The sequence below is a fragment of the Lactuca virosa genome, chromosome 1 (assembly GCF_052849685.1).
Source record: "Lactuca virosa cultivar CGN04683 chromosome 1, Lactuca_virosa_CGN04683_v6, whole genome shotgun sequence".
NCBI lineage: Eukaryota > Viridiplantae > Streptophyta > Magnoliopsida > Asterales > Asteraceae > Lactuca > Lactuca virosa.
Genome location: NC_136426.1, coordinates 201,461,056 through 201,487,449, shown reverse-complemented (window position 1 = coordinate 201,487,449; position 26,394 = coordinate 201,461,056). Strand labels below are relative to the sequence as shown.

Sequence of the window (26,394 nt, the reverse complement as noted above, 5' to 3'; positions counted from 1 at the left end):
GAGGTGGTAGTGGTTTGCTTTTGCCATAAATTAAGGAAAAGCAAATATTCCCTCAATAATTAGTTCAATCACCAATTCTTTTAATATATTTTATAAAAACCCTGGAGATTTATATATTTTGGGGCCTTAGTTTATAAAATAAAGTTTTTGGTGAAAATCCCACGTTAAAATAATGAAAAACGGAGTTAAAACGAAGTCGTAGTCGAAAAACCGGTAAATCGCTTCGGACCTTCGGACCCTCGGACCTTCGCTTCGGACCTTCGGACCTTCGGACCCTCGCTTCGGACCTTCGGACCCTCGCTTCGGATCAGAGGCCTCGAATGCGAGGCTTCGGATGCGAGGCTTCGGTCCAGAAGCTTCGGTTTCGGACCCTTAAAGCTATTTTACTCGTTTTTACCCCGTTTCAAGCGATTTTTGACCCGGTCAAGGGTCGAGATGACCCAAATGATTACAAAAAGTTAAAGTAACTTTTGAGAGAGATTTGGGAGAGATTTGGGAGAGATTTCAAATAGAAAGAGATAGAGTGAAAACGATTTAGAGAGGTTTCGTTTGTGATTAATTTGAGTGTCCGGCTTCACAACGCAAGGTTCGTAAACCCCATTAAACCGTGTTTTAGTGTCTTACACAATCCCGATGATTGTGTAATAGTGTTTTATCGCTTTGGTTCGTTGTTTAGCACTTGTTAAGGCTAAGGAAAATCAAACACATGAACTTTCCAAATGATGATTTCTCATTAAAATAGCGAATTGTATAGTGATTACATAACGTAAACCCTAGCATACAAGGGTTATTGGAGTTGACCGGTTTGACTTGTTGACTTTGAATTGACCGAAATTTGACGGTTGTCACAGTAGTGGAGGTAGTGTTCCTGTAGTATTGACGCGTCGTGGATTCCTTCTTAGCGGCATGACTCTGCCATAAGTTAAAAGACGAATTCTTGATAAGTCTCCAGAAATGGTTATAGAGAGTTCTAGTATTATATGCTTTATGTTCTGAACATTATTGAATTTGTAAGTTAATTTCCAAGATGGAAACTTACAAAATAAGTACATGATTTCTTAGTATTTTTACACATTAAAGAAAATACCCAATGAATTAATAATGTGTGTCAATCTCATTGATATTAATATTTGATACAGCGATTAGGAAAATTTGACCTTACATAGGTCTAGGGTACATCAATGAAAGCGGGGAAAATTTTGACAGCATTTAGACCCCCGAATTGTGTACTTACAATCCGTCGGGTTTACATTCATAAAAGAAAGAGTAGCACCAACGCTCACTCGATAAGTCTAATCTATAACATAGTGCAAGTAGTACGTGTTCTAATCCGAACGGTTAGTATGCTGTGGACCATGGTATGTGGTCGTGGAAGTCTGGGCTCGGACTACTTGACGTTCAGCCTCGATGATGCGCCTCTCCATTGCGGCTTAGCTTTTACGAAACTCCTTCACTTCGGCTCTAGCAGCAGTAATGTCTTTCTGAAGGGAAAAGGTGTGCTCTATTGTTCGCTCATGTTCTTCGTCCAGGCGAAGAAGACGTACCGCAGTGACTGCAGTGGTGGCGCCAACGTCCAAGAGTTGGTCGGCGCTCACTCTTGCTTGCTCGCCTTGGTTGGCGATGCGACGAACCATGACAGGGAGTGCCCTGTCAGCCAAACCTCCGTTACTGAGGTTATAAAAGCCTTGTCCCATGCCGTAAGGTGGGCATTGTCCTTGTTCCCTGCTCCATCGTTTCAGATCCACAGCCCAACAGGGTGTCAGGCCCTGAAAGTTCCGTCGGGGATTTGCTGCTCCCCGGGGAGGATTGTAGACCTCCGATTCCGAGTCAGTGCTCCCATCATCTTCTTCCTTTTCTGAATCCTCTTCTGGGTCTTCCTCGGGATCCTCTTCGGAATCCTCTTCTGGCTCTTCCTCGGGAATCTCCTTGGGATCCTCTTCTGGATCCTCCTCGACCTAGCCTCCATTGCCCTGGTTAGGGTAGTAGGGATCACCGGGGATATGAAATCCTGCCATTTCGTCTGATCGAGAGATAAGAGAATTATATCTAAAACTTGAGAGTAAAAAGGTAATTTTTGATATGCATAATTCTATTTATTTGACGATTTCTAGTTCTAACTAAATATCGAGGTTCGCACGATTATTACAGTTCTTATAGTACTATAAAATACTCCTATAGTATTTCAAATTTGTAAGTTCTATTCTAGTGTTTTCTTTGGTAAGTTTTTGACTTGTTGCTTACTACGACTATTTCTCGACATACGTTGGTCACATCTTGGATAAATATAGTTGATCAGGCTATATTCATCCTCGATCTGATTACATATTCCGAGGCCTAATCGTAGTGTGCAACTTGTCTTAATACTTTCATAAAAATAGCATTTTAATTTGTTAAAAGTATAGTTTGTGTGAAAACGTTTTGTCAGAGGGTCTTTAGTCCCTTTGCATTTATAGTTTGTATATCTTATGTGGTTCGATATACTTAGTTCACTATAAACAATGCTCTGATACCAATCTGTCACACCCCCAAACCAGAATGGCGGAAACATTCGGGGGCGGATGACTTCATGTAGTATCATAACAGTTGAATATTTGTAAAGAAAGTAAACACAACCATCATAAATATAATTAAAAAGCTACATTGTTGAATACAATACATGTCTCATAAATTACAATATGATGATTTAATAAGTTTTGAAACTGACGGCTTAGCGTCCCTTCTGCAAAAGCTGATGTTTACATATATTACTGAATCCCTGAGAAATACAAGTAGTTTTGAAAAAGTGTCAACAATTAAGTTGGTGAGTTCATAAGCATTTTTGTATTAGAATTGTATGCCTTTCTGTATAAAATAATTGTGCTTGTTTCTAGAAAATCCAATATTTTCCATAAATGTGAGGTAGTTTGAGAAGTTCCAAAGACTGAAATGCATGAGTAATTTCCGTACTGAAAGTAGTATAAGTAAATTTATATATGTATATATAATCACTAAGGCGTTTGATAGCCCCGTAAATCAAAATGTTTTAATACTCCATGTGAGTTTTATAACCATGTTATTGACCCAGACTGCCTGTAACAACGTTCTTCAGGCGTTGGAGTGTTATGACGTTTGTCACCCCAGATCTGCCGGTCTAACTGTAGCTAACAGTTTAGGTGCGGGATTGTCAATCTCGTATAGATCTATACACAAGTATCACGCTCTCCCTACAAGAGATTATGGTTTATAATACATGACTTGAAGTGCGTACTTGAAAGTACGGTGAAGTCAAATGTCTCACAAAATTTAATATTAATAGATTTATGAAATGAAAAGTCCATCTTTCTTGTAAATGTAAGTATTTCCTCTTTACAGTGTTTATAGTATATAACATGTCATGAATAACAAGTAAACCATACTTATTATAGTTTTTCGAAAATGTGTTCCATTAGAATGTTAGAACTTGGTGTATTACTAACTTTGCACGTAAAGTGTAACATTAGTAGTAATATTGTTCAACATTTATAAACAAAAATGTAGATGAAGCATTTGAAAACATATGTAACGATTTGTATTTTAACATAAGTTTATCATGTGTTTTACTTGTATTCCCCCCCCCCCCCTAAAACATGGAAAAGACGTGAAAATGTAAGGGTATGAACTCACCTAGAAAGTGTGATGATTTGATGAAAACGAGACTTTACTTGGGCAACACTTCGACCGGAAAGTGGTAAATTTATCGGGAGTTTCAGAGTTTCGGGCCTTCGTCGGAGCTTGGATATGTAACCGGGGTGTCGGGGTAGTCTCGGGGTGCTTAACGCAGAGTAAAAGTGGGAGAGAGGATAGAAATGAGCAACTAAAACCGAAACCCTCGGTTTCTATTTATAGGGTGCAATTTCAGGACTCACGTCGTGAGCATGGGATGGCTCACGTCGTGAGCTTGGTTCTTATCTCTTCCGTAGACGCGACGCCTAGTAGCCTGACTCTGGCACACATCAGCCACAGGCTCACGTCGTGAGTTTCTGGCTCACGTCGTGAGTCTTCTGACAGTGTCGGTTTTCGTGCCCCGAACTTCAAAAATTCATATCTCTCGCATACGAGCTCCGATTTCGACGTTATTTATATCCACGCATAGGTGAGATTATGTTCTACAACTTTCATTTAGACTCCGTCAGCTAATTCTGACTTATATTTTAATATTATATTTTTAACAGGCCGGGACAGGAAAAGTCCGTTAAAAATTCATATCTTCTTCATCAGACGTCCGTTTTCGTCTGTCTTTTTACCGTTGTACTACTATTTTCGGGATCTTCGATTCTCGTTAAGGTTGCGTCGGCTAAATGTCGCTCGATCTCTATTTCGAGTTTTTAGCTGTCTACTGCTGTATCCGAAACTTAGAAAAATCATAACTTCCTCATACAAAGTTAGATTTGGACGTTCTTTTTATGCACGTTTACGGTTTAACATAATCTACGACTTTCATTTAGATACCTAAGGCTAAAAAGTATTCTATCAAAATTTCACTTTTTATACTTAACAGTGTTTTACCGGTTTTGTCGCGAACCTTTGATTGGTCATAACTTCTTCGTTATAACTCGGATTTTTGTGTTCTTTATATTTCTGAAAATCATGATATGATATCTAACATATTATGTACCTCAATTGAGACTTTTGATCATTTCATTTTAGACGCTATTTCTTTATTATATAAAAAATAGATTACAATTCTTGACTTTAGAACATTACTTTGTCTTGAAATATCGGGTTGTCACAACGAGACACCCGGCAGCCCCGTTACTCTCTCCGTCTATGGTTGGAGGATGTACTCACCTTTCACTCCTTATCTTACATGTGTCACTTCAACGTCATCTCATTTTCCTCTCTCCTCACTCTTCAAAACCTCGAAAATAGTCATATTTCATTTCCTTATTTTTTTTAAATATATTTTATACAAATATTACTCTTTTTGTAGAGAGCTAGAAACCATAAAGTTTTAATATACTTTTTATAATTTTTTAAGATATATTATTTAACCAAAATGTTATTAGAAGTGAAAAAGAAAAAAATATCACATTTTCTAACCATTAGCCAATCAGAGAAGGAGAGAGAGTGCGGAGAGGTTATCCTGTCCGGGGAAACCCTTCACCTAAACCGCACCCATGATGTGCTGATCTTTGATATTGTTCTAGTCCAATCAGCAAACCACAAACCGCAGTGTGCAGTATCACCCACACCGTCCGACCATAACACATATTTTTTGTTTTATAAAATTGCCTTTCTTTTACTCCAAAACTAGTCCTGAGTTTTTTAATTTTCTTTTACAAATTCATTTTTGTAAGATTTCTTGTTGTTTCATTTTTTTTTATTCTGGCAACTGTTTTTTTACATAAATTTGTTTTTCCAATAAAAGTTAGGTTTCACAATTTTTTCACAAATTCTTCTTTTACATGTTTTTTTTCATATTTTTTATAGGAACAACACAGATACAAAACTTTAGTCATTAAAAACTCCCACCCACTGTAGGTATGCCATTTTTGAACTTCAAGGAAAAGACTTTAAAGCCTAGAATGACAATCACTGTTTTCATATGAAGGCTAGCTCTATTCATTGCAAAAGTAAGTAAAAAAAAGAACAAAATGGTATGGGAAAATAGATGCTAAACTTCTGAAGATTATATGAGGATATTTTATAGGAGTGATTCTTTTCTTTTCTTGTAATATGGTTTCTTGGGTTGCAAAGCAAAGCATTTGGAGAACTTTTGTATTTGGGGGTTATGCTTTTCTTTACCATCACAAAATATGAGGTATACAATATATTATAGTTTTTACGGAAACTTTATACTTTCCTTGAACAACTTTTGATATTCTAAACCCTAAACAAATTTTCTGTCTTAAAACATATTTACAATAAGACTTGTAGAACATAGAAATGAATTTTAGAAAACATGTAAAAAAAATTGTGAAAAAAACTGTGAAAATGTTTTCTTTAAAAAATACATTATAAATTAATTTATAAAAAGATTAAAAAACTAGAAATTTATCTTTCAAAATAAAAATAAAACAAAACAGCAATATCACAAAAAACAAATTTGGAAAAAGAATTTAAAAATTCAACACAAAATCAATAATAAAAAAACACAAAATCAATAATAAAAAAAATTAACGGTAAATTTATAAAAAAAAAAAAAGAATATAAATCTCGAAACATGCTATTGGTACAACGGATGCTATAGTAGGTACAATGGATACAAAGCAGATTATTTTTCTGGATATTAAACTAGAAAAAAGAAGAATTTTAAATACAGTTAAAATAGTTGATTGGTTATTAATATTGCTAACGCATTTGTAAATATACAGGATGATGTGGCAGTGTTTTGGTCAATGAGATCGAGAATGTTTTGAACAATACGTCCACGCCAGCACCGATATACATTTTTTTCAAATATTTTTCTCCCTTTTCATCTGAAAAAGCAAAATTATAAATACGTAAGTTTTCACATACTCACTCTACCCTTTTGCCTTTCATCTGTAAATTAACTTCCATCCCTTTGAAATCAAAACTCTCATTAAAGAGACGATCTTTCCTTTTTTTTTTTCCAAAACTCAATGGCTGAAATAGTTGTTAGCGCTGTCATCACAGTGCTGTGTGAGAAGCTGATCTCCGGTGACTTGATGAAGCTCGCTCGATCAGAAAGGATCGATTCTCAGCTGAACAACTGGAATAAAAACCTGCCCCTGATCCAAGCCGTGCTTGCTGATGCAACCCAGAAGCAGATTAAAGAGAGAGCTGTTCAATTGTGGGTGAACGATCTCCAGGATTTGGCTTATGACATAGATGATGTACTCGATGATTTGGCCACCGAGGTTATGCGACGCAAGTTGAATCAAGAAGCTCATGCCACCACCAGCATCGGTAAGGTATTGAAGTTCTTCCCAAATTGCTGTACTAAATTCACTCCTCGTAACATTATGTATGGTCGGAAGATGAGTTCAAAGCTAGATGAGATCACCACCAAATTGCGTGGTCTTGTTGACCATAAAAATGACCTGGGTTTGAATGTGACTAAGGAAAGGTCAACTCTAGAGAGACGGCTTGAGGAAAATTCACTGGTTGATGAGTCCAAAATCATGGGTCGGGAAGGGGATAAAGTGACATTACTGGGTAAGTTGTTAGGTTGTGATGAATGTGATGAAAATGTGAGCGTAGTGTCGATAGTTGGAATGGGTGGGATAGGAAAAACCACTCTTGCCAAAGTTTTATACAACGATGAGAAAGTGAAGGATCACTTTGAGCTCAGTGCTTGGGTTTGTGTTTCTGAAGAGTTGGATGTATTTAACATTAGCAAGGCTATTTTTCAAGCAGTAACTGGGAAAAACGAAGATTTTGCTAATCTTAATCTGCTTCATGTGGCCCTCAAAGAAAAACTTTCAAAGAAGAGGTTCCTACTTGTTCTAGACGATGTCTGGAACGAAGACGACAATAAGTGGGAACTCCTCCAAAGCCCTCTTCTTGTAGGAGCACCTGGAAGTAGAATTATTGTCACAACCCGGAGTACCAGAGTTGCATCAGTGATGGACTCACAAGAAACTTACCCTCTAGGCGTTTTGTCAAATGAAGATGCACTGTCATTATTTGCTCAGCACTCGTTAGGAGAAAAAAACTTTGACAATCATCCAACACTTCAGTTGCTTGGTGAAGGTATGGTTCAGAAATGTGGTAGATTGCCTTTGGCTTTGAAAGCACTTGGGAGGGCCTTGAAGGGAAATAGGAATGATGATGAATGGGAGAAGTTGCTGAAGAGTGAGATATGGGATATAGAGGATGGAAATAAGAAGATTCTTCCGGCTCTTAGAATAAGCTACTATCATCTGCCTCCACATTTGAAGCAGTTATTTGCATACTGCTCCTTAATTCCCAAGGACTATGTGTTTGACAAGAATAAATTAGTCCTATTGTGGGTGGCAGAAGGATTTTTGTCCCAATCAAAAGGAAACAAGTCAATGGAGTGTTTAGGTCATGAGTATTTTGAAGAGCTAGAGTCAAGGTCCTTTTTTCAACATTCAACGGATGGCAAGTTAGGATATACAATGCATGACCTGATAAATGACTTGGCCACAAGTGTTGCAGGAGAGTTTTCCTTTAGATTGGATGGTGAGGTTGATGTATCTGCCATGAATGAAACTTTTGATAAGTTTCTTCACTTCTCACTCATAGGTTCAGGATCTAGATCATTTAGAAAGCTCAAGGAATTACAAAGAGCTAAACGTTTGCGAACTGTCTTACTAATCTCAGTACCTTGGGAAATTGGTAGCTTGTTGGACGAATTACTTCCTGAACTACAGTTCCTGAGGGTGCTAAGTGCCGTGGGCTTGACTCCGAGTGTTAATTACCTATGGCAAGAACTTATTCTTTCAATCACAGTGGTACCACAATCCATTGGTAGTCTCAAGCATCTACGGTATCTTAATTTTTCTCATTCTAATATTACATGTTTGCCGGAACAAGTGAGTCACCTTTATAATCTACAGACCATGTTGCTTCATAATTGTCATCAGTTATCTAGCTTGCCAAAGAGTTTTGCAAAGTTAATAAACCTTCGACATTTTGGAATAGATAATACTCCACAGGTGATCAAGTTGCCCTTAGGAATTGGTGATTTGACGAGTCTACAAACTCTATCCAAGGTCATGATTGAAGAAGCCAACGGGTTGAAAATATCAGATCTTAAGGAACTATCGGATCTTCAAGGTCGACTTTCCATTATTGGTCTGGACAAAGTGATAAATCCATTAGAAGCAAAGGATGCCAATTTACATCAAAAGAAGGGTCTTGAAGTTTTGGAGATGGAATGGAGTGATAATTTGTTTGATGATTCTCAGGATGAGACGATTGACTATGAAGTACTTGAAGAACTAAGGCCTCCTCCTAAGTTAAAAATCCTCAAGATTTTGAATAACAAGGGAACGAGATTTCCTAGTTGGATCGGCGATCCCTCGTTTTTGATCAGTTAACAGAGATTACGTTACGTGGTTGTAGAAGTACACACTTACCAACACTTGGATGTTTAGGGTCTCTTAAGAAATTGGTTGTTGAAAGCATGAGTGAGGTGAAGAGTGTGGGTTTTGAGTTTCTTGCACCTGTAAGTTCTTTTATTGGCATTGGATTTCCATCACTTGAAGTTCTGACATTTAAAGATATGAAAGGTTGGCAGAGATGGTCGATTAATAGTGGTGATGACCATAGGACTTCTAGATCATTTCCTCGTCTTCATAAGATCTGTATAAGCAAATGTCCAGAACTAGCTGAAGTGTCAATCGGATTGATACCTTCACTTTGGGTTTTAGATATAGAAGAATGTTCCGAAGCAGTGTTAAGAAGCATGGTTGGTTTGTCCTCATCGCTTGTTGAACTGAAAATGGTGAATGTTAAAGGACTTACTCAACTACATGGAGACGATTTAATGCATCTTGGGTCACTTGAACATCTGTACATTGAAAAATGTGATGAACTGAGATACTTGTGGGAACGAGAATCAGAGGCATGCAAGAGTCTTGTGAGTTTACAGAAGTTGGAAGTATATGATTGTAGTGAGTTGGTTTCATCAGCCGAGAAAGAGGCTAATAGTGGGATCAGCATGGAATCACTTAAATCTGTGGAATTTCATGACTGTGAGACATTGGAGAGTTACAATTGTACAAATACTGTTGAGAGGTTGCTTATAAGAAGTTGTAATTCAATGACATCATTGACCTTCTCAGCATAGCAGGAGCAGCCATCCGGTATGACTGAATCGATAGTCAGTGATTGTGATAACATACAGTTACAGCCCAAACCCATTCCCATTCCAGTCAAAGATTTCCGTTTTCTCCGTGTGTCTCACCTAACATTTCTTGATATCCGTTATTGCAAGAATCTAAAGTCATTTCCTCATGATCATTTTCAAAGTTTCACATCTTTGGAAGAAATGTGGATATATCAATGTCCAAGTATGGACTGCTCCTTTCCTTGTGGGGTGTGGCCTCCTAATTTAAGGAAACTATCAATAGGAATGTTAAATAAGCCCATGTCAGAGTGGGGCCTGCAGAATTTCCCAACCTCACTAGTTGAACTAGAGTTATATGGCTACGATTCAGGAGTGGTTTCATTTTCAGTGGCAGACGATGTGAGGAATACGACTACTCCTTCATCATCATCATCATCTTTTCTTCTTCCGCCATCTCTGGTTTCTCTAGAGCTCCATGGTTTTAAGGATGTGGAATCATTTTCAGAGGTCTTACCAAACCTCCCCTGCCTTAAAAAACTTGAAATTTGGTATTGCCCGAAGATTACAGATCTTAAGACAACTTCCGGCCCATCAAATTTGACAATAACGGTGTGCTAGTAGAAAAGGTATGTGAATGTCATCTCCTTGCCCATCATTGCTCTGTTACATAAGTATTAGGAATATCAATTTTGAGACTTGTTTGTTTTGTTGGTTGAGAAGATTATTTTAAATATTTAACCAAAAATCAAAACTTATACTAAAAGAAGAAGAAAAAAATATTGCAAGTGCAGTAGCAATGAATAGTTTTCATCTGCTTTTCATAACAACTTTTACCATTAAGTTGCTATGTTTCCATGTGAGGAAGAACCGAATGAATACTTGTATCTTACTGTTATATAGGTTACAAATGTTTTATTTTTACCTGCATTGTGTTACAAAATCTTTGTGTTTCCTTTTTTTATTGTCATATTTTTGTTTTCATTGATATCAGCTTCCAATAACCTTGTCCATTCTTGAAAGAAAAACTAGTAAACATAACAAGACTGCACAATTTGCACTTCATCCACAAACTTTGACATTAATTTTAGGTCAAACCCTATTGTCATTAAGATCTTGACTTTGATAAATTTTGTACAAATTTGGCACTGTCTTAATTCCTTTGTTGTATTTGGTATACGACTTCACATTTTTCTTACAAATTTGTATCAATTTTCAGGTTAGTATTAGTCCATTTTACATTAGAATTTATTCTGTTAATGTAAAAATACGGTCAAACTTTGTATAGAATGACTAATTGTGTTATTTATTTTTTTGTTGTGAATATCATTTTCTTATTTCTAGGTAATAAGTACCATATATAAGGATGATGTAAGTACTATATATTCTAAACTTTTCTAGAAATCTATCCCCCAACTTCTTTGCTCTCGTTAGTGATTACTGGAAGAGATTGTTACTGAAATCATTAAAACAGTATCCAGTTTTACTAATGACTTTTATTCTTGATCACTCGATTTTTCTACAGGTGAAACATGGAGCAGGGCTATCTACACCACTCTAGAGAGGCGAATCTGGTGAATATGCATGAAGAGATTTACACAGTTGCAGCATTCGATATCATAGTCCATAGGATGGAGGTTGCAGAAGGTCATTCGATTGTAAATAGTAAATAGTAAATACGAAATACATTTTCTAAATCTGGGATAATTAGTGATGGATCTAACCATGTATTGGTTCGTTGACAGTGATTGGATGCATAGGTGCTTCCATCAAAGACTGGGGTGTGGGTTTAAGTGTGGTTAGGCTGGTGGGGTCCTACTACGAGCTAGTAGCATTGGTTCTGGGTCTCGGATACAAAAACTTGACTACCAAGGGTGTTGGGGTTTTCAAAAATGGTTGTAACTTTGAATGATTTTGTTGCAAAAAAAAAATGATCCACAAAACTGAACAAACTATGAGACTTTTTTATAATTTGTCCTAAAAATTATAAATTTATAATAAGACTTGTTTACAAATTGGTGATATGATTTAGCTGATAAAAATAAAACTACAATTAACACCAAGTTTATACTTACTCTGTCTATATTATTAAAAACTCTTAGCACTCATGCTTAAGTTTTGTTTTGTTATGAACTTTTCTTTTATTAATTTACCGAAAAAACATGTATCTCTATATAAAAAGTGGATACATTTTTGGGATAATGTCAGAGGTCCAATAAACTCTGTCATTTTGTTTTGAAAGATCCTTAATGTTTTTTATTTTTATAGTAAGCCTCTGAGGTTTTAAAGTCCATTTCCCTTGTTAAAAAAGGTTATTTGAAAAAAAAAATGTACAATTATCTTTGTCATGTCATTAATGAGATAGTCAACCTGGATGAACATTTGTGAAGAATTTCTTTTTCTATATTTTTTTCTATTTTATTTATTTTAAAATTAGAATGGCCCACCCTACCTCCTAACCCCATTGTATCTCTTTCATCTTCATCCCTATATCATATAGCGGTCTTGGCTTCATATTCTTGTTAAACATAGCAAGAATATATCCATAAATTTAACTTTTTGTGAACAAAGATAATGAATTACCCACAAACATGGCTACAACACTCATTCCCATTTTTGCTCCAGAAACTCCATTCTACGCGCAGTTGAAACTGTTATCACCGTTATTAATATCATCTTCAAGGCATTCTCTATTGATCGTGAGTTGTAGATCATATATGTAATTTGGTATTTTTCCCATAATTGATCTCTTTCATTAAACATAATTATATACACAAACATCATACAAGAATGGGCCAAATACAGTGGGTTGAAAATCGTGAATGAGAGAGAGACCCTCTTTTATTTATAAATATACAAATTATTAAATAAGTATTAAATTAAAAAAATGAAAGAAAATGGAAAATAAATGCACCAAGGTCATAACAATAAAATAAAATAAAATAAAATAAAAATTGATGTTTGGATTAAACCTTAGAAAAAAAAAAATACAAACCACAGGAACCATTTTTGCAGTTTTGTCATCCGAAAATTTAACATGGGATGTCTTCTAAAGAACGAGAGTAGCAGCTACTTCATCTTCATTCTTATAACACAACCCAACCCAACCCTAAAACCTCCCCTTGACTGCCATTGCGATCGAACAAGAGAGAAGGTTAATAGGGAAAGCCCAAAAATGATGAAATTGGGATAGAGAGAGGACGTCAGGAAGGAAAGAAGTGCTGTCGGAAAATGGTGGTGGCTGGTCGGAAATTGATCGTTGGAATCTTTGGCGGGAGAAGGGAGGAGGAGGTGGTGATTTTGCTTGACATCCTTGGTCGGTAACTATTTCTTCATCTACCTTTTTTTTTTTCTTTTCTCATTAAAGCACCAAACACCACCACCACAAACCACCGCCGTCGCCAGTGGTGGTGGCTGCCGGAGGACCACCGTGGCACCACCTTGTCATGAAGAACACAAAGGAAAATGATTTTTTTTCATATATTTTCTTTTTAAGTTGACGGTCCAGGGAGGCAGGGAAGGATCGAAATTACAAATAAGTTCCTTTTTGGACAAAAAACAACAAGAATCTAAACATAAGGACCAAATCTGTAATTGAGGCACATTATAAAATGTATAAGTCAGCTTTGCAGTTTACTCGGTCAACCTTGCTTCGACAAAATTTCACCTTTTGAAATCAAAACCTTCAGCAAAGAAACGATATTTCCTTTTTCCTAATTCCAAATTCGAATGGCTGAAATCGCTGTTACTGCCGTCATCACTGTGCTGTGTGAGAAGCTGCTCTCTGGTGACCTGATGAAGCTGGCTCGATCTGAAGAAATCGATTCTCAGCTGAACAAATGGAAGAAAACCTTACCCCTGATCCAAGCCGTGCTTGGTGATGCAAGCCAGAAACACATAACAGACAGAGCTGTTCGATTGTGGGTGAACGATCTCCAGGACTTGGCTTACGACATAGACGATGTACTTGATGATTTGGCCACGGAGGCTCTGCGACGCAAGTTGAATCAAGAAGCTCATGCCAGCACCAGTACTGGTAAGGTATTGAAATTCTTCCCAAATTGTTGTACAAATTTCACTCCTCGCAACTTCATGTATGGTCGGAAGATGAGTTCTAAGCTAGATGAGATCACTGCCAAATTGCGTGATCTTGTTGACCAGAAAAATGATTTGGGTTTGAATGTGAATGTTGAAAGGTCAAATATAAGAGAGAAACCATTGGAGCAGACGTCACTGGTTGATGAGTCCAAAATCATGGGTCGGGAAGGGGATAAAGAGGCATTGCTGGGGACGTTGTTGGGAAATGAAGGATGTGACCAGAATGTGAGCATAGTGTCGATAGTTGGAATGGGTGGGATTGGCAAAACCACTCTTGCGAAACTCTTATACAACGAGGAGAAAGTGAAGGATCACTTTGAACTCATGGCATGGGTTTGTGTTTCTGAAGAGTTTGATGTATTTAACATTAGCAAGGCAATCTTCCAAGCTGTAACTGGTAAAAACGAAGACTTTGCTAATCTCAATCTGCTTCACGTGGCCTTCAAAGAAAAACTTTCAAAGAAGAGGTTCTTACTTGTTCTAGACGATGTTTGGAACGAAGACCACAGTAAGTGGGAACTTCTTCAAAGCCCTCTTCTTGTAGGGGCATATGGAAGTAAGATTATTGTCACAACAAGGAGTACCAAGGTTGCATTGGTGATGGACTCGGAACTATCTTATGGTCTGGACGTTTTGTCAAGTGAAGATGCACTATCATTATTTGCTCAACAGGCTTTAGGTGAAAAAAACTTTGACAAACATCCAACACTTAAGTTGCTTGGTGAAGGTATTGTAAAAAAATGTGGTAGACTACCATTGGCTTTGAAAGCACTTGGGAGGGTTTTGAAGACTGATAGAAATAGTGATGAATGGGAGAAATTGTTGAAGAGTGAGGTATGGAATATAAAGGATGCAAGAGGGATTCTTCCGGCTCTTAAACTAAGCTACTATCATCTTCCTCCACATTTGAAACTGTTGTTTGCATACTCCTCCTTGTTTCCCAAGGACTATGTATTTGTCAAGAATAAATTAGTCCTGCTCTGGATGGCAGAGGGATTTTTGTCCCAATCAAAGTCAATGGAGAGTTTAGGTCATCAGTATTTTGAAGAGCTACAGTCAAGGTCCTTTTTTCAACATTCAACGAATGATGAGTTACTGTATACAATGCATGACCTGATAAACGACTTGGCCACAAGTGTTGCAGGAGAGTTTTTCTGTAGATTGGATGGTGAGATGAATGTATCGGACAGGAATGAAAATTTTGAGAAGTTCCGTCACTTTTCACTAATAGGTCCACAATTTGGATCATATGGAAATTTTAATGAATTACAAAGAGCTAAACGCTTGCGAACGTTCTTACCATTGCCAGGTGGTTGGTTAGACAGTGGTCATGTTGAATTACTTCACAAACTACAGTTCCTAAGGGTGCTAAGACTAACTAGAATCACAGAGGTGCCACAATCGATTGGTAGTCTCAAGCATCTTCGGTATCTTAATTTTTCTTATAGTGGAATCAGATGTTTGCCAGAACAAGTGGGTGACCTGTATAATCTACAGAGCTTGTTGCTTCAAAATTGTTTTATGTTATCTAGCTTACCAGTAAGTTTTGCAAAGCTAATAAACCTGCGACATCTTGACACAAGTGATACTCCGAAATTGAACAAGATGCCCTTAGGTATTGGTGGGTTGACAAGTCTACAAACTCTACCCAAAGTCACTGTTAAAGAAGCTAACGGGTTCAAAATATCTGATCTTAAGGAATTATCGGATCTTCAAGGTCGGCTTTCCATTATTGGGCTGGAGAAAGTGATAGATCCAATACAAGCAAAGGATGCCAAGTTATATCAAAAGAAGGGTCTTGAAGTTTTGGAGATGGAATGGAGTGATAATGTGTTTGATGATTCTCGGGATGAGACGATTGAATATGAAGTACTTGAAGAACTAAGGCCTCCTCCTAAGTTAAAAAACCTCAAGATTTTGAATAACAAGGGAACGAGATTTCCTAGTTGGGTCGGGGATCCCACGTTTGATCACTTAACAGAGCTTACATTATCTGGGTGTAGAAGTACACATATAAGAGTTGGACATCTGAAGTCTCTTAAGAAATTGGTTGTTGAAAGCATGAATGAGGTGAAGACTGTGGGTTTTGAGTTACTTGCACCTACTAATTCGAATCTTGGGATTGCATTTCCATCACTTGAAGTTCTGAAGTTTTATGATATGCAAGGTTGGCAGAGATGGTCAATTAATAGTGCCAATGAACATGGAACTCCTAGTTCTTTTCCTCGTCTTCATGAGATCTCTTTAATAAGTTGTCCAGAACTATCTCAAGTGTCAATCGGATTGATACCTTCACTTCGGTTTTTACGTATAGAAGAATGTTCCGAAGCAGTGTTAAGAAACATGGTTGGTTTGTCCTCGTCACTTGTTGAACTAAAAATGGTGAATGTTATAGGATTTACTCAACTACATGGAGAAGATTTAATGCATCTTGGGGAAGTTAAACATCTATTTATTTATAGATGTGACGAATTGAGATACTTATGGGAACGAGAATCCGAAGCATGCAGAAGTCTTGTGAGTTTACAGATCTTAGAAGTACGAGATTGTAAAAAGTTAGTTTCATCAGCCGAGAACGAGGTTAATTGTGGGGTTAGAATGGGATCTCTTAAACAAGTGTTGTTTATTAACTGTGGCAAACTAGAGAATTACAATTGTCCAAATAGTGTTGAGAATTTAGTGATCAGGGATTGTGATTCACTGACATCTTTGACCTTCTCAACAGTGCATGAGCACCTGTTTGGCCTTACATCTCTTGAAATCAGATTTTGCAAGAATCTAAAGTCATTTCCACATGAGTATTTTCAAAGTCTCGCATCTTTGGAAGAACTGGAGATACATGATTGTCCAAGTATTGATTACCCCTTTCCTTGTGGTTTGTGGCCTCCAAATTTACACAAACTAACGATAGGATGCTTAAAAAAGCCCATGTCAGAGTGGGGTCCGCAGAATTTTCCAGCCACATTACATGAATTATACTTGCATGGAAAAAATTCAGGAGTGGTTTCATTTGCAGTGGCAGAAGATGTGAAGAATAATATTATTACTACTCCATCATCATCTTTTCTTCTTCCACCATCTCTTGTTTCTCTAACACTTTGGAAGTTTACAGATGTGGAATCATTTTCAGAGGTCTTACAACACCTCCCATGCCTTAAAAGACTTGATATTTTGTCATGCCCTAAGATTACAGATCTTAACACAACTTTCGACCAATCAAATTTGACAATAAGGGTGGTTTAGCAGAAAAGTAGGCCATCTCCTTTCTGATCACCCTATAATAAACATCACAAATTCTTTTTTTACTTTTGCCTAAATGTAATATTCCTTGTTAAGTAGAGTTTCAGCGTCAGCGTTTTTTGCTTTTTCAATACTTGTCCCAAAATATTATTAGCATTAATTTGAGACTTGTTGATTTGTTTGTTGATAAGATATTAAAATTATTGTTGTAAATACTTTTGCCTAAGTGCAGCAGCTGAATAGCTTTTCGGTTTTTGAATTAATTTGCTTTTTCTTTTAATCAACAGCAGCGATTTTATAAACTAAAAGCCAGCAGGAAGCTGGAAAGAAATACAAAGTAGAAAAAATAAAACTACAGTTACAAACAAAAAGCAACAGCCCTATATTTTGATTTACCCAGCAAAAATCACCACGCCAAAACACACAAATTTCTAATAAAAATAAGCAAAACACAACTCATTACTCAAAAAGAAAAACACACACTAGATTAGCCCCATACCCGATCTTTTATTTGTGGGCCTTGGAAGATGTACCAGATTTCTAGAGGCTAAGTTTCATTTCTTTATATTGCAACATTTTTTCCTTATTAACGCATTTTACTTTTAAAAAAAATAATCCAATTACAACACGGTACTTTCAATTTGTTTTCTTATTAACCTACTTTGAAAATCTACCCACCTACAACATTGTATTTTCAATCTTTCTCTTTTTAAGATAATGTACTTTCAATAGTGTACCAACTTATAGTATCTACATATAATTTTTATGTTAGTTGCACACTTTTCAATTACATTACCCAGCTTCTTCCTCTATTTCTTTTAAATTATAATGTATCATTCATGTCTCAAAAACTGAAAGCAAAAGTTTATATAATTTGTTAGTTACATATTTTTTAATGACATTACCAAACTTTTTCCCTTTTTTCTTTTATTAAACTTTAGTTCATCATTTTTTTTATTAAATCTTAACGTATCATTTTGTTGTTAATCACACATTTGTTAACAGAATAATTCGAAACCAAAACCAAAAAAATGAAAAATATAGACCCCAAACTGAAAAACGAACAGAAGAAGGCGCAATAATTGCAAGACCATACTGAAAAAGACCAAGACCAGACCATACCGAAACCAATAAAAATCAGTACCAAAAGAACATGACAGTTTCAAGACTAACCCAAGACTGGTCTACGACCATCACTATGCAACTCTAGGGTCCACCATAGTAGCATTGGGTGTGATTTATGTGTCTCGAATGCAAAACTTGACAGCCAAGGTTGTTGGTGGTTTGAATTTGGAAAATTGATTGAAACTTGAATGCTTTTATTACATAAAAAAAATAATAAAGAATATATAAATAAATGAATGACCCACTGAACTGAACAAACTACGACATCTTTTTCATAATTGGTCCAAAAAAATAATACATTTACAAAAAGAATGATTTACAAATTGGTGATATGATTTACCTGATGAAAAATAAACTACAATCAACAGAATTTATGGTTTACTCTGTCTAGATTACTAAAAACTCTTAGCACTCATGTTTACGTTTTGTTTCATTGTTACGAATTTTTTAAAAAAGTGGATAAATTTTACTAAACAGCAACCAAACAAAAGAATAAAAAAAAAAAAACTAAAATGTTTAAATAACAAGTAAATAATCTTCCGATAATTCAAACCTCTCGAGACATAGAAGAAAAGAATATACATAAATACTCTACATACAAAATAAACACTAAACCTCACCCGCAAAACCATATTTGGCTCACCAATCAACCAAACTCAAATCATTATATAATTCTCAATAACCTTCCGGTGATGACATCACTTTCCGGCAACAATTTCCGGCCACTCCGGCGACCCTATAAGTTTAGGGCCATGATTAATATCAAACGTGTTACCTTGTTGCAACCGAGTGGCACTATGATTAGAAATGACGTTTATACCCCTCTCATTATACTCTTTTGTAGAAAAGGATATAGGCTTGGTCATGTAAGACCTTGTTTGTAGGGATTGCAGTGACAGAAGCATCATCAAATCGGAACCATTGATCTTTTGGGTAAAAAGCATCCGCTGTGTAATGGCCCTTGGATGCTTCCCTTCCATGGTGGGTCACTGAGGAAATCAGTGTGTACTTGCGACCCTGGATATTTGTCAAAAAAAGTTAGATGCAAGAAATAGCAACATACTTTCATTTATTTGATATTTCAAAGATAATATTATCCTAAATTACCAATAAGAAAAAAAAATGAAATTACAATGATCGAATTAGATGGATTTGTAAAGTATAGTGCCTCAAGAAAGAGAGGGCTAGTCACATAACAGACATTATATTTTGTGTTTTTTCTTTTTCTTGAAAGAGACCTTGCATTTTTTTTTCAATTTTTCCGATTAGTCCCTTTTAGTCATTTTTTCCAAAAAAAAAATTGTAAAATGTGAGGGTTTTTTCGAGAAAACTAAAAAAGTTGAGCGTTTAGTTAGAAGGTTGAGAGATTTTTTTGGAAAAAAAAACAACAAAGTTGAGGGTTTTTTCGGTTAAAATGAAAAAATACGAGATCTTTTTCGCGAAAAAAATAAAAATGAGGTTTAATCCGGAAAAAATACAAAATATAAGATCTTTTATGAGATTAACCCATCAAAAATGGGAATACAATGTTGTAATGAAAATATATGAAAGTAGGATAGTATAATATGCAAATAAAGGTAACTACATCTTATTTCTTGTGTATAACCCTAAGAAAAACTTTTAGTGAGCTGCTGACAATAACAAAAGACTACTGACATACTAGATACTAAAAATATCAGGATTGAATGTTAAAATTACTAGCTTGTCCCTGGTTACCAGATTTTCAAGGGATTGTTTTTACTGGTCTTTTATCATAGAGTAAATTACACGAATGGTCCCTATGGTTTGGGGTAATTTGCATGTTTGGTCCCTAACTTGTTTTTTTAACTCGGAAGCTCCCTACTGTTTGTTTTTGTTGCGCGCTTGGTCCCTGTCTTACCTAAAAAGACTATTTTGCCCTTGATTTTTTTAAATTATTTAAATAAACACACCCCCAACCCCACTTCACCTTACCTTACCTTATCTACCCCACCTTATTTAAATAAATTAAAAAATCAAGGGCAAAATAGTCTTTTTAGGTAAGACACCAAGCGCGCAACAAAAACAAACAGTAGGGATCTTCCGAGTTAAAAAATAAGTTAGGGACCAAACGTGTAAATTACCCCAAACCATAGGGACCATTCATGTAATTTACTCTTTATCATATAGTAATTATAAACTAGACATGTTAAGTAATAGTTAAATAACTATATTAAAAATATGTATAGATAATTTTTAAATAGCATTCAAAGTAATATAATAAAAGTCAAAAACAATAAACAAAATACCTATTTCCTAATCAATTAACAAATTACACCATATGAATAACATTAATAATAGGACAAAAAACAAAACATCAATTGTATTTTCCCTATTATCAATCTAGCCATCTAACTAATTTCTTTAGTGATGCTTTTTGTCACCATTTTAATCAGTAGAAAAATAAAAAACATTACCTCTGTTGTTGGGGAAACAAGCAAATCACGACTCAATACCAATTCAAGTGGAAAACGAACAGATTTGTGTAGTTTTGTGCTTCCATTTGTTCCATAACCAAATCTCTTCAAATGCAATATCATTATCTTTGGAAGTGTCTGTAAGTTTACAGACTTTCTAGCTGTAACAACCCCTGACTGAAACACAATATCCATATGTTAATTTATCAACAAATTAAGTCCTTTATGAAATAAGCCAGAAAGATAACACTCATAGCCCACAAGAGTTAAGGTATTGTTTCTTTTTGGTTTAATATCATAAAAGACCTTTATATATTGTGCTTTTTTCCAGACTAAACCTCAACTTTATTTTTTTCTGAAGGGTTAATCTCGTTAAAAAAAAACCTTATATTTTGTGTTTTTACCGGATTAAACCTCAACTTTATTTTTTTCCTAAAAAAAGACCTTGTATTTTTTTCTGAAAAAAACCCTCGATCTTCTAACTGTTTCCGAATAAATCCTCAACTTTTCTAGTTTTTCCCGAAAAACCCCACATTTTACAGCTTTTTTCAGAAAAAAATGACTAAAGGATCAAAGCGGAGAAAATGAAAAAATGCAAGGTCGTTTTCAGGAAAAAAATAAAGTTGAGGTTTAATCCGAAAAAAACACAATATATAAGGTCTTTTATGAGATTTACCCTTTTCTGAAAAATATTTTTTTTCCATTTTTTTTATATTCGACCTTTTAGCAGGGTTTTTTCCAAAAAAACTTGTTAAATGAGGGTTTTTTTGAAAAAAAAATATAAAGTTGAGGGATTTTTCGGAAAAAAATAAAAGGTTGAGGGTTTTTTGGAAAAAAATGAAAAAAAAATATAGGGTCTTTTTCTGGAAAAAAATAAAGTTATTAAATAAAATTAAAGTGATGAAAGAAAACAAGAAATGATACCTTTCCAGATGTTGTTCTATATTCATCAAGTGTTTCAGGGATAGAATATAAACGAAGAGCATCTTCAATGGTGGCAACACCTTCATGAGAGATATCAAGATGGAGTAAAAGAAACGGTTGAACAGTGGCAGATGCTTTATTCCCTGTTAATAGAAAACGTTGCAGATGATGACTCATAAAGTGAAATACCTAAAGTACCCTTGGTAATAGAGAAACTTGTAAAAACATGCATTCAAGGGTTGAAAAAAACTTAGCTATGATATAAAATTTGATTTGGATTGTTGGATAAATAAAACCTCCAAATCTGGTTTGTTAATGAAAACGTTGTAGATGATGACTCATAAAGTGAAATACCTAAAGTACCCTTGGTAATAGAGAAACTTGAAAAAAAATTGTGGACAACAGTTTGTGTCATCAATAATTTGTAAAGATTAGTAACAGGTAAAAACAAGGATATTTTGGGTGGAATCCATCTAAAAATAAAGAAAACATTGCATTCAAAAATCTAAACAAATTATAAGTATTTATATTCATTTCATCCAAATACAAAGCAATTTTCAGTTCTACAATTGGGTAGAATGTTCAAAGTAAAATATCCTAATAAGAAAAAAAAATGAAAGTACAACACTACAAGTGGGTAGATTTTTTAAAAAACGTTGCCTTAATAAGAAGTAAAATGTTGTAATAGAAAAAAAAATAAAAGTACAATGCGATAATAAACAAATAAATGAAATTACATTGGTATTTCTTGCCTTAGCCCTTTTTTAACAACCCAAACTAAGAAGCTTATCTTTTTTACAATTTTTAACAACCCATAAATAAAAAAAGTAAAATTTGTAAATGAGTTGTTCATCATAACATAATCCAGAAGTTTCTTTACACATTTACATCCAAATTCATTTGTAGTTCATACAAATTCTACAGATTGCTAAGTTTAGTGCTTTCTTTAATCAGAGTTTTATTAACTTGGACTGATTTTTTAAAAAACTAAATACAAACATAGGAATAAAAAAAGCTACCTCTTGCTTTAACAACACTTCTCAATTGTCCTCCAAAAATTGCACTAAGTTCTGAAGGAGCAAAGTTTTGTGTTCTTGTGACTGCAGATTTGTTCTTAGGGCCCACAGTTTCCCAATCATCATCTTCTACAGATGAAAGAAGTGAAGATCCATTTCCATTTGCAGTTGATGAATATTGTCCTTCAAGTTTTAGTAATTCATCATGCATTTGATGCATAATGAAACTTAGAAACTCCTGTGCATCTTCTTGCCTAAAATTAAAATTCAGTTTCATTATATATATAGCAGGAATCTAATCAATTTATCAATCTACATGTAAATCGATAAAAAAGAAGAGTTCAGTGGTTAAATAAAACAAAAAGGTGAAACTACATTATGTTTTTCTGCATTTTGTAAAATCGGGTTAAGCAGGAAAAATGGTTTTTTCAAAGGTTGAAAAAGGTATAATGGTTTAATCTCTATAAGTAATAGTTAAGTGGCTAGATAAATAAAAAATGGTGGAAATACATTGTGCTTTTCTTTAATTCTCCCTCTTACTAATTTAAACTGTTAGCATATCAACACAAAGACCTCTAAAAAATACTTTAAAATTCATCATTGTAACCCATTGTTCTATAAAAAAAAAAAACACATGCATCATAGTACCCCATAATAACTTCTCAATTTTTCTTGAGCCACAAATTCAACAAGTTCACATTCGAAAAAAAAAATGATATGAAGAAATGATAAGATTAGGGTTAAATGTAAGAAATGGCAACATACTTCATTTAACTTGTTTAATCTAAGGTTTTTTGGGTTAATCTCATAAAAGAAATTATATTTTGTGTTTTTTCCCAAAAAAAACCCTCAGTTTTTTCTTTTTTATCCGAACAAAAACCCTCAACCTTCAAACTGCTTCCAAATAAACCCTCAATTTTTTATTTTTTCTCGAAAAAACCCTCACATTTTACAAAAAAATTGTAAAAAAATGACTAGAAGGGCCAGAACAGGAAAAATGAAAAAATACAAGGTTTTTTCAGGCAAAAAACAAATTTGAGGTTTAATCCGGAAAAAACACAAAATATAACTTCCAATTTTTCATAGTACAAATAATGTACTTTAAAAAAAAAACTACTCAATTATAGCAAATACCATTAAAATACAAAGCAATTTTCACTGCTATTTTGTAGAGTATCTCAATAAGAAAAAGATTAAAAGTACAATGCAACAATTAGGTTAACTTTTTGAAGTTCAATGCCTTAATAAAAAAAAGTAAACTAAAATTACAATACTCTAACAGAAAGAAATAGGAGTAGAATACAATAAAACAACAATACACAAATAAAAAAAAAAGTATGTTGATATTTCTTACATATATACAATAAACACATACCTAGGCCTTCCTGAGATGCTATTAGGAACATCAGGAGTAAAATTCTTTAAGACAACTTCAAACATTGTAGGGCTGAAAGGTCTTCCAGTTTGCATATTGTTCATATCCTTTGAGATTGTGCCAGCTGGCATCTTGAATTCAGAAATAAATTCCATAAAAGCAGCTAATGTTGGATACCCAGTCTACATATAATAACACAAGATAATATTTTTTTAGCTATACAATCTAAGGGTAATTGTGTATTTATGCAATTATCAGTGTAGATTGTTGCATAAGTTTTCACTAAGTTACCAAGTAAATAAAGATTGCATATTTTGGTTCTAAAATGAAAAATCATAGCATAATTTGGATTAAAGACTACTTTGTTGCAAAAATTGAAAAAAAAAAGGGTGAACATTATTGCATGAATTTACACCTTTTTTTCCAATTTATGCAAATGACACAAACTTTGCAACAACATCTACACAGGATTAATAGGTTAACAGTTCAATATTGCATTTTTTGGTTCTAAAACAAAAACATATATTCGTATAAAAAAACATTTGTTGCATAAAGAGGAAAAAGGTGAAACATTGTTGCATTAATTTTCACCTTCTCACCAACTTATGCAACAATCTTTCAAAAGGCTAAATTGGTTACAAGTAAAATACTGCATCTTTTGTCCCATATTTTGTACAAAAACCACTTTGTTGCATATATTAGGAAAGAGTCAAAACATTGTTGCATAAATAAACCATAAACACTACAATCGATTGATTGCATATCACAAAATATGTATCAACTATTAACACAATTTAGACATTGAAATCTATCAAATGCACTTAAATATCAATAGCAAACCTTGTGAATATTTCGGGTGCTTATCCCCTGAAAAAGCTGAATAACTGGAGAACAAGACAAAAGAGCTTGTAGTGTAGCATTGAGAAAGCACATGTTCCCTGAGTTTATTAATCCACGAGGTAATAAACATATCTCTGAATCCTTTAAGTGGCCATTAAAAGTGTTATTCAATGTTTCTTCTTTCACACCCACAAAGCTTTGGATTTGATTTTGTACTACAGAAGCAGGGGCGTTTTTGGAAGGCGTGTTTGAAGAACAATGATTAATATTTTCAACGGGTTTTTGCTTCATGTTGCCATTGTTACCATGTTGCACTCCATTTTCTTTTGGGTGTACTAAAGCTTCTGGCTTTTGATTACTGATTGCTTCACCATTGAAACTACCAAAAGATATTCCACTTGATATCTTTAATGAATCAAGATCTAGGGTTTTGTTTTTTGTGGGCTTTTCAGTATTTTTTGAGGGCTTATTAAGCCATGATTTCACTTCATCTTCAGAGAATGATCCGAATAATAGTACCTTCAAAATTAAAGAAAAAATCAAGAATTTTAACAACCAAAGATGCAGCAATTGGTGAGATGCATTAAAAATGAGGGTATAAGTTCCATCATCCCAGAATAAGGGGAAGTGTTTAGAAATCACTCTCTGTTTTCAAATTTAAATACGTGTTGATAAAAAATCATCATGATAAACAACTACTATAGCAATTAATTGGGGCAACAAGTTAGTTAAATAGTCTCCCTTAAGAAAAAGTCTCGGTTAATAAGAAAAATAATGCCTTTGAAGTTTGAAATTTCACTAAGGCTTGACTATAAATACACCTTTTGATATGGATGATGTAATACGCATAAGAACTTTCATCTGGGCAATCAAAATTGAGCAAAACATTCTAACTTCCATAAAATATCATCTAGCACAATTCGCTATAGCTAAGCTTTCTCGAATCAGTTATAACAAGTAATACCCACATCACATATACTTCCATTGCGATAGATTGATGTTTACCTGTGGTTGATCAGCCATGATGTGGTTCCGGTGTCAAATTCAAAGTGTTTTGCTTATGAATACGAGTACTATCAAAGACGTATAGAAGAACCCTATTGGAAAGAATCTAGAATTCAGTAGGATTTGAGTGGGAACGAAAGCACAGGTGTATGAAGAAACGTCAATGAGGGAAGACATGTAATTATAAGGTAAGAGAGAAGAGAACATTTAACAGAGGAAAAAGAGTGCAATCGCCGGCCTTGAAGGTGTCGGTGATGAGCCGAAAATCTGACCGATGAACGGCGCATCGACGGTGGGGAATAGAAGAGGCGGCCTGTGTTCCTCTGCTTATTATATGGTTTTTGTAGGTTTAGGTTTCCTCTTTTCTTCCTTGTTATTTCCTTCCTTTACTTCTTTCAATAATATCATTTTTGGTCCTTGTAGTTTTGCTACTTATATGATCTTCCTTTTACGTTATATATATATATATATATATATATATATATATATATATATATATATATATATATATATATATATATATATATATATTGATGAGATATGGTCCATTGGCATGGCCTAGACTGCTCTAGCGCGCCAGCCTGGCCTGGCGCGCTCCTG

The 26,394-nt window shown here is 34.8% G+C and overlaps 2 protein-coding genes and 1 pseudogene across 3 annotated transcripts; 2 read left to right on the top strand and 1 right to left on the bottom strand.

The window, feature by feature from the left end:
• Window positions 1-6,519: 6,519 nt before the first annotated feature.
• Window positions 6,520-9,371, top strand: LOC145163844 (putative disease resistance RPP13-like protein 1; annotated as a pseudogene).
• Window positions 9,372-13,395: 4,024 nt separating this feature from the next.
• Window positions 13,396-17,333, top strand: LOC145163835 (putative disease resistance RPP13-like protein 1). Of its 2 annotated transcripts, XM_079082591.1 has the most exons (2): window positions 13,637-13,777; window positions 13,933-17,333. In XM_079082591.1, exons 1-2 carry the CDS (start codon window positions 13,755-13,757, stop codon window positions 17,075-17,077), a joined length of 3,168 nt encoding a protein of 1,055 aa, XP_078938717.1. In that variant the 5' UTR covers window positions 13,637-13,754; the 3' UTR covers window positions 17,078-17,333. The 2 variants fall into 2 exon arrangements, with proteins under 2 accessions (XP_078938712.1, XP_078938717.1); XM_079082586.1 differs by having other exon boundaries at window positions 13,396-17,333.
• A 1,359-nt stretch (window positions 17,334-18,692) lies between these two features.
• On the bottom strand, window positions 18,693-26,147 carry LOC145163829 (ubiquitin carboxyl-terminal hydrolase 24-like). The gene is made up of 7 exons (XM_079082582.1): window positions 25,795-26,147; window positions 24,790-25,308; window positions 23,950-24,131; window positions 22,578-22,828; window positions 21,559-21,701; window positions 20,635-20,811; window positions 18,693-19,216 (listed from the first exon to the last, which is right to left on the bottom strand). The coding sequence occupies exons 1-7, from the start codon at window positions 25,810-25,812 to the stop codon at window positions 19,028-19,030; spliced, it is 1,479 nt and encodes a 492-aa protein (XP_078938708.1). The 5' UTR covers window positions 25,813-26,147; the 3' UTR covers window positions 18,693-19,027.
• Window positions 26,148-26,394: the final 247 nt, after the last annotated feature.

Coding starts and splice junctions, on each gene's coding strand:
- LOC145163835 (XM_079082586.1), top strand. CDS start 13,466: ATGGCTGAAATCGCTGTTACTGCCGTCATCACTGTGCTGTGTGAGAAG.
- LOC145163829 (XM_079082582.1), bottom strand. Junction 24,132..24,789: donor GCACCCGAAATATTCACAAG/GTTTGCTATTGA, acceptor TATTATATGTAG/ACTGGGTATCCAACATTAGC. Junction 20,812..21,558: donor ATAGAACAACATCTGGAAAG/GTATCATTTCTT, acceptor ATTGTGTTTCAG/TCAGGGGTTGTTACAGCTAG.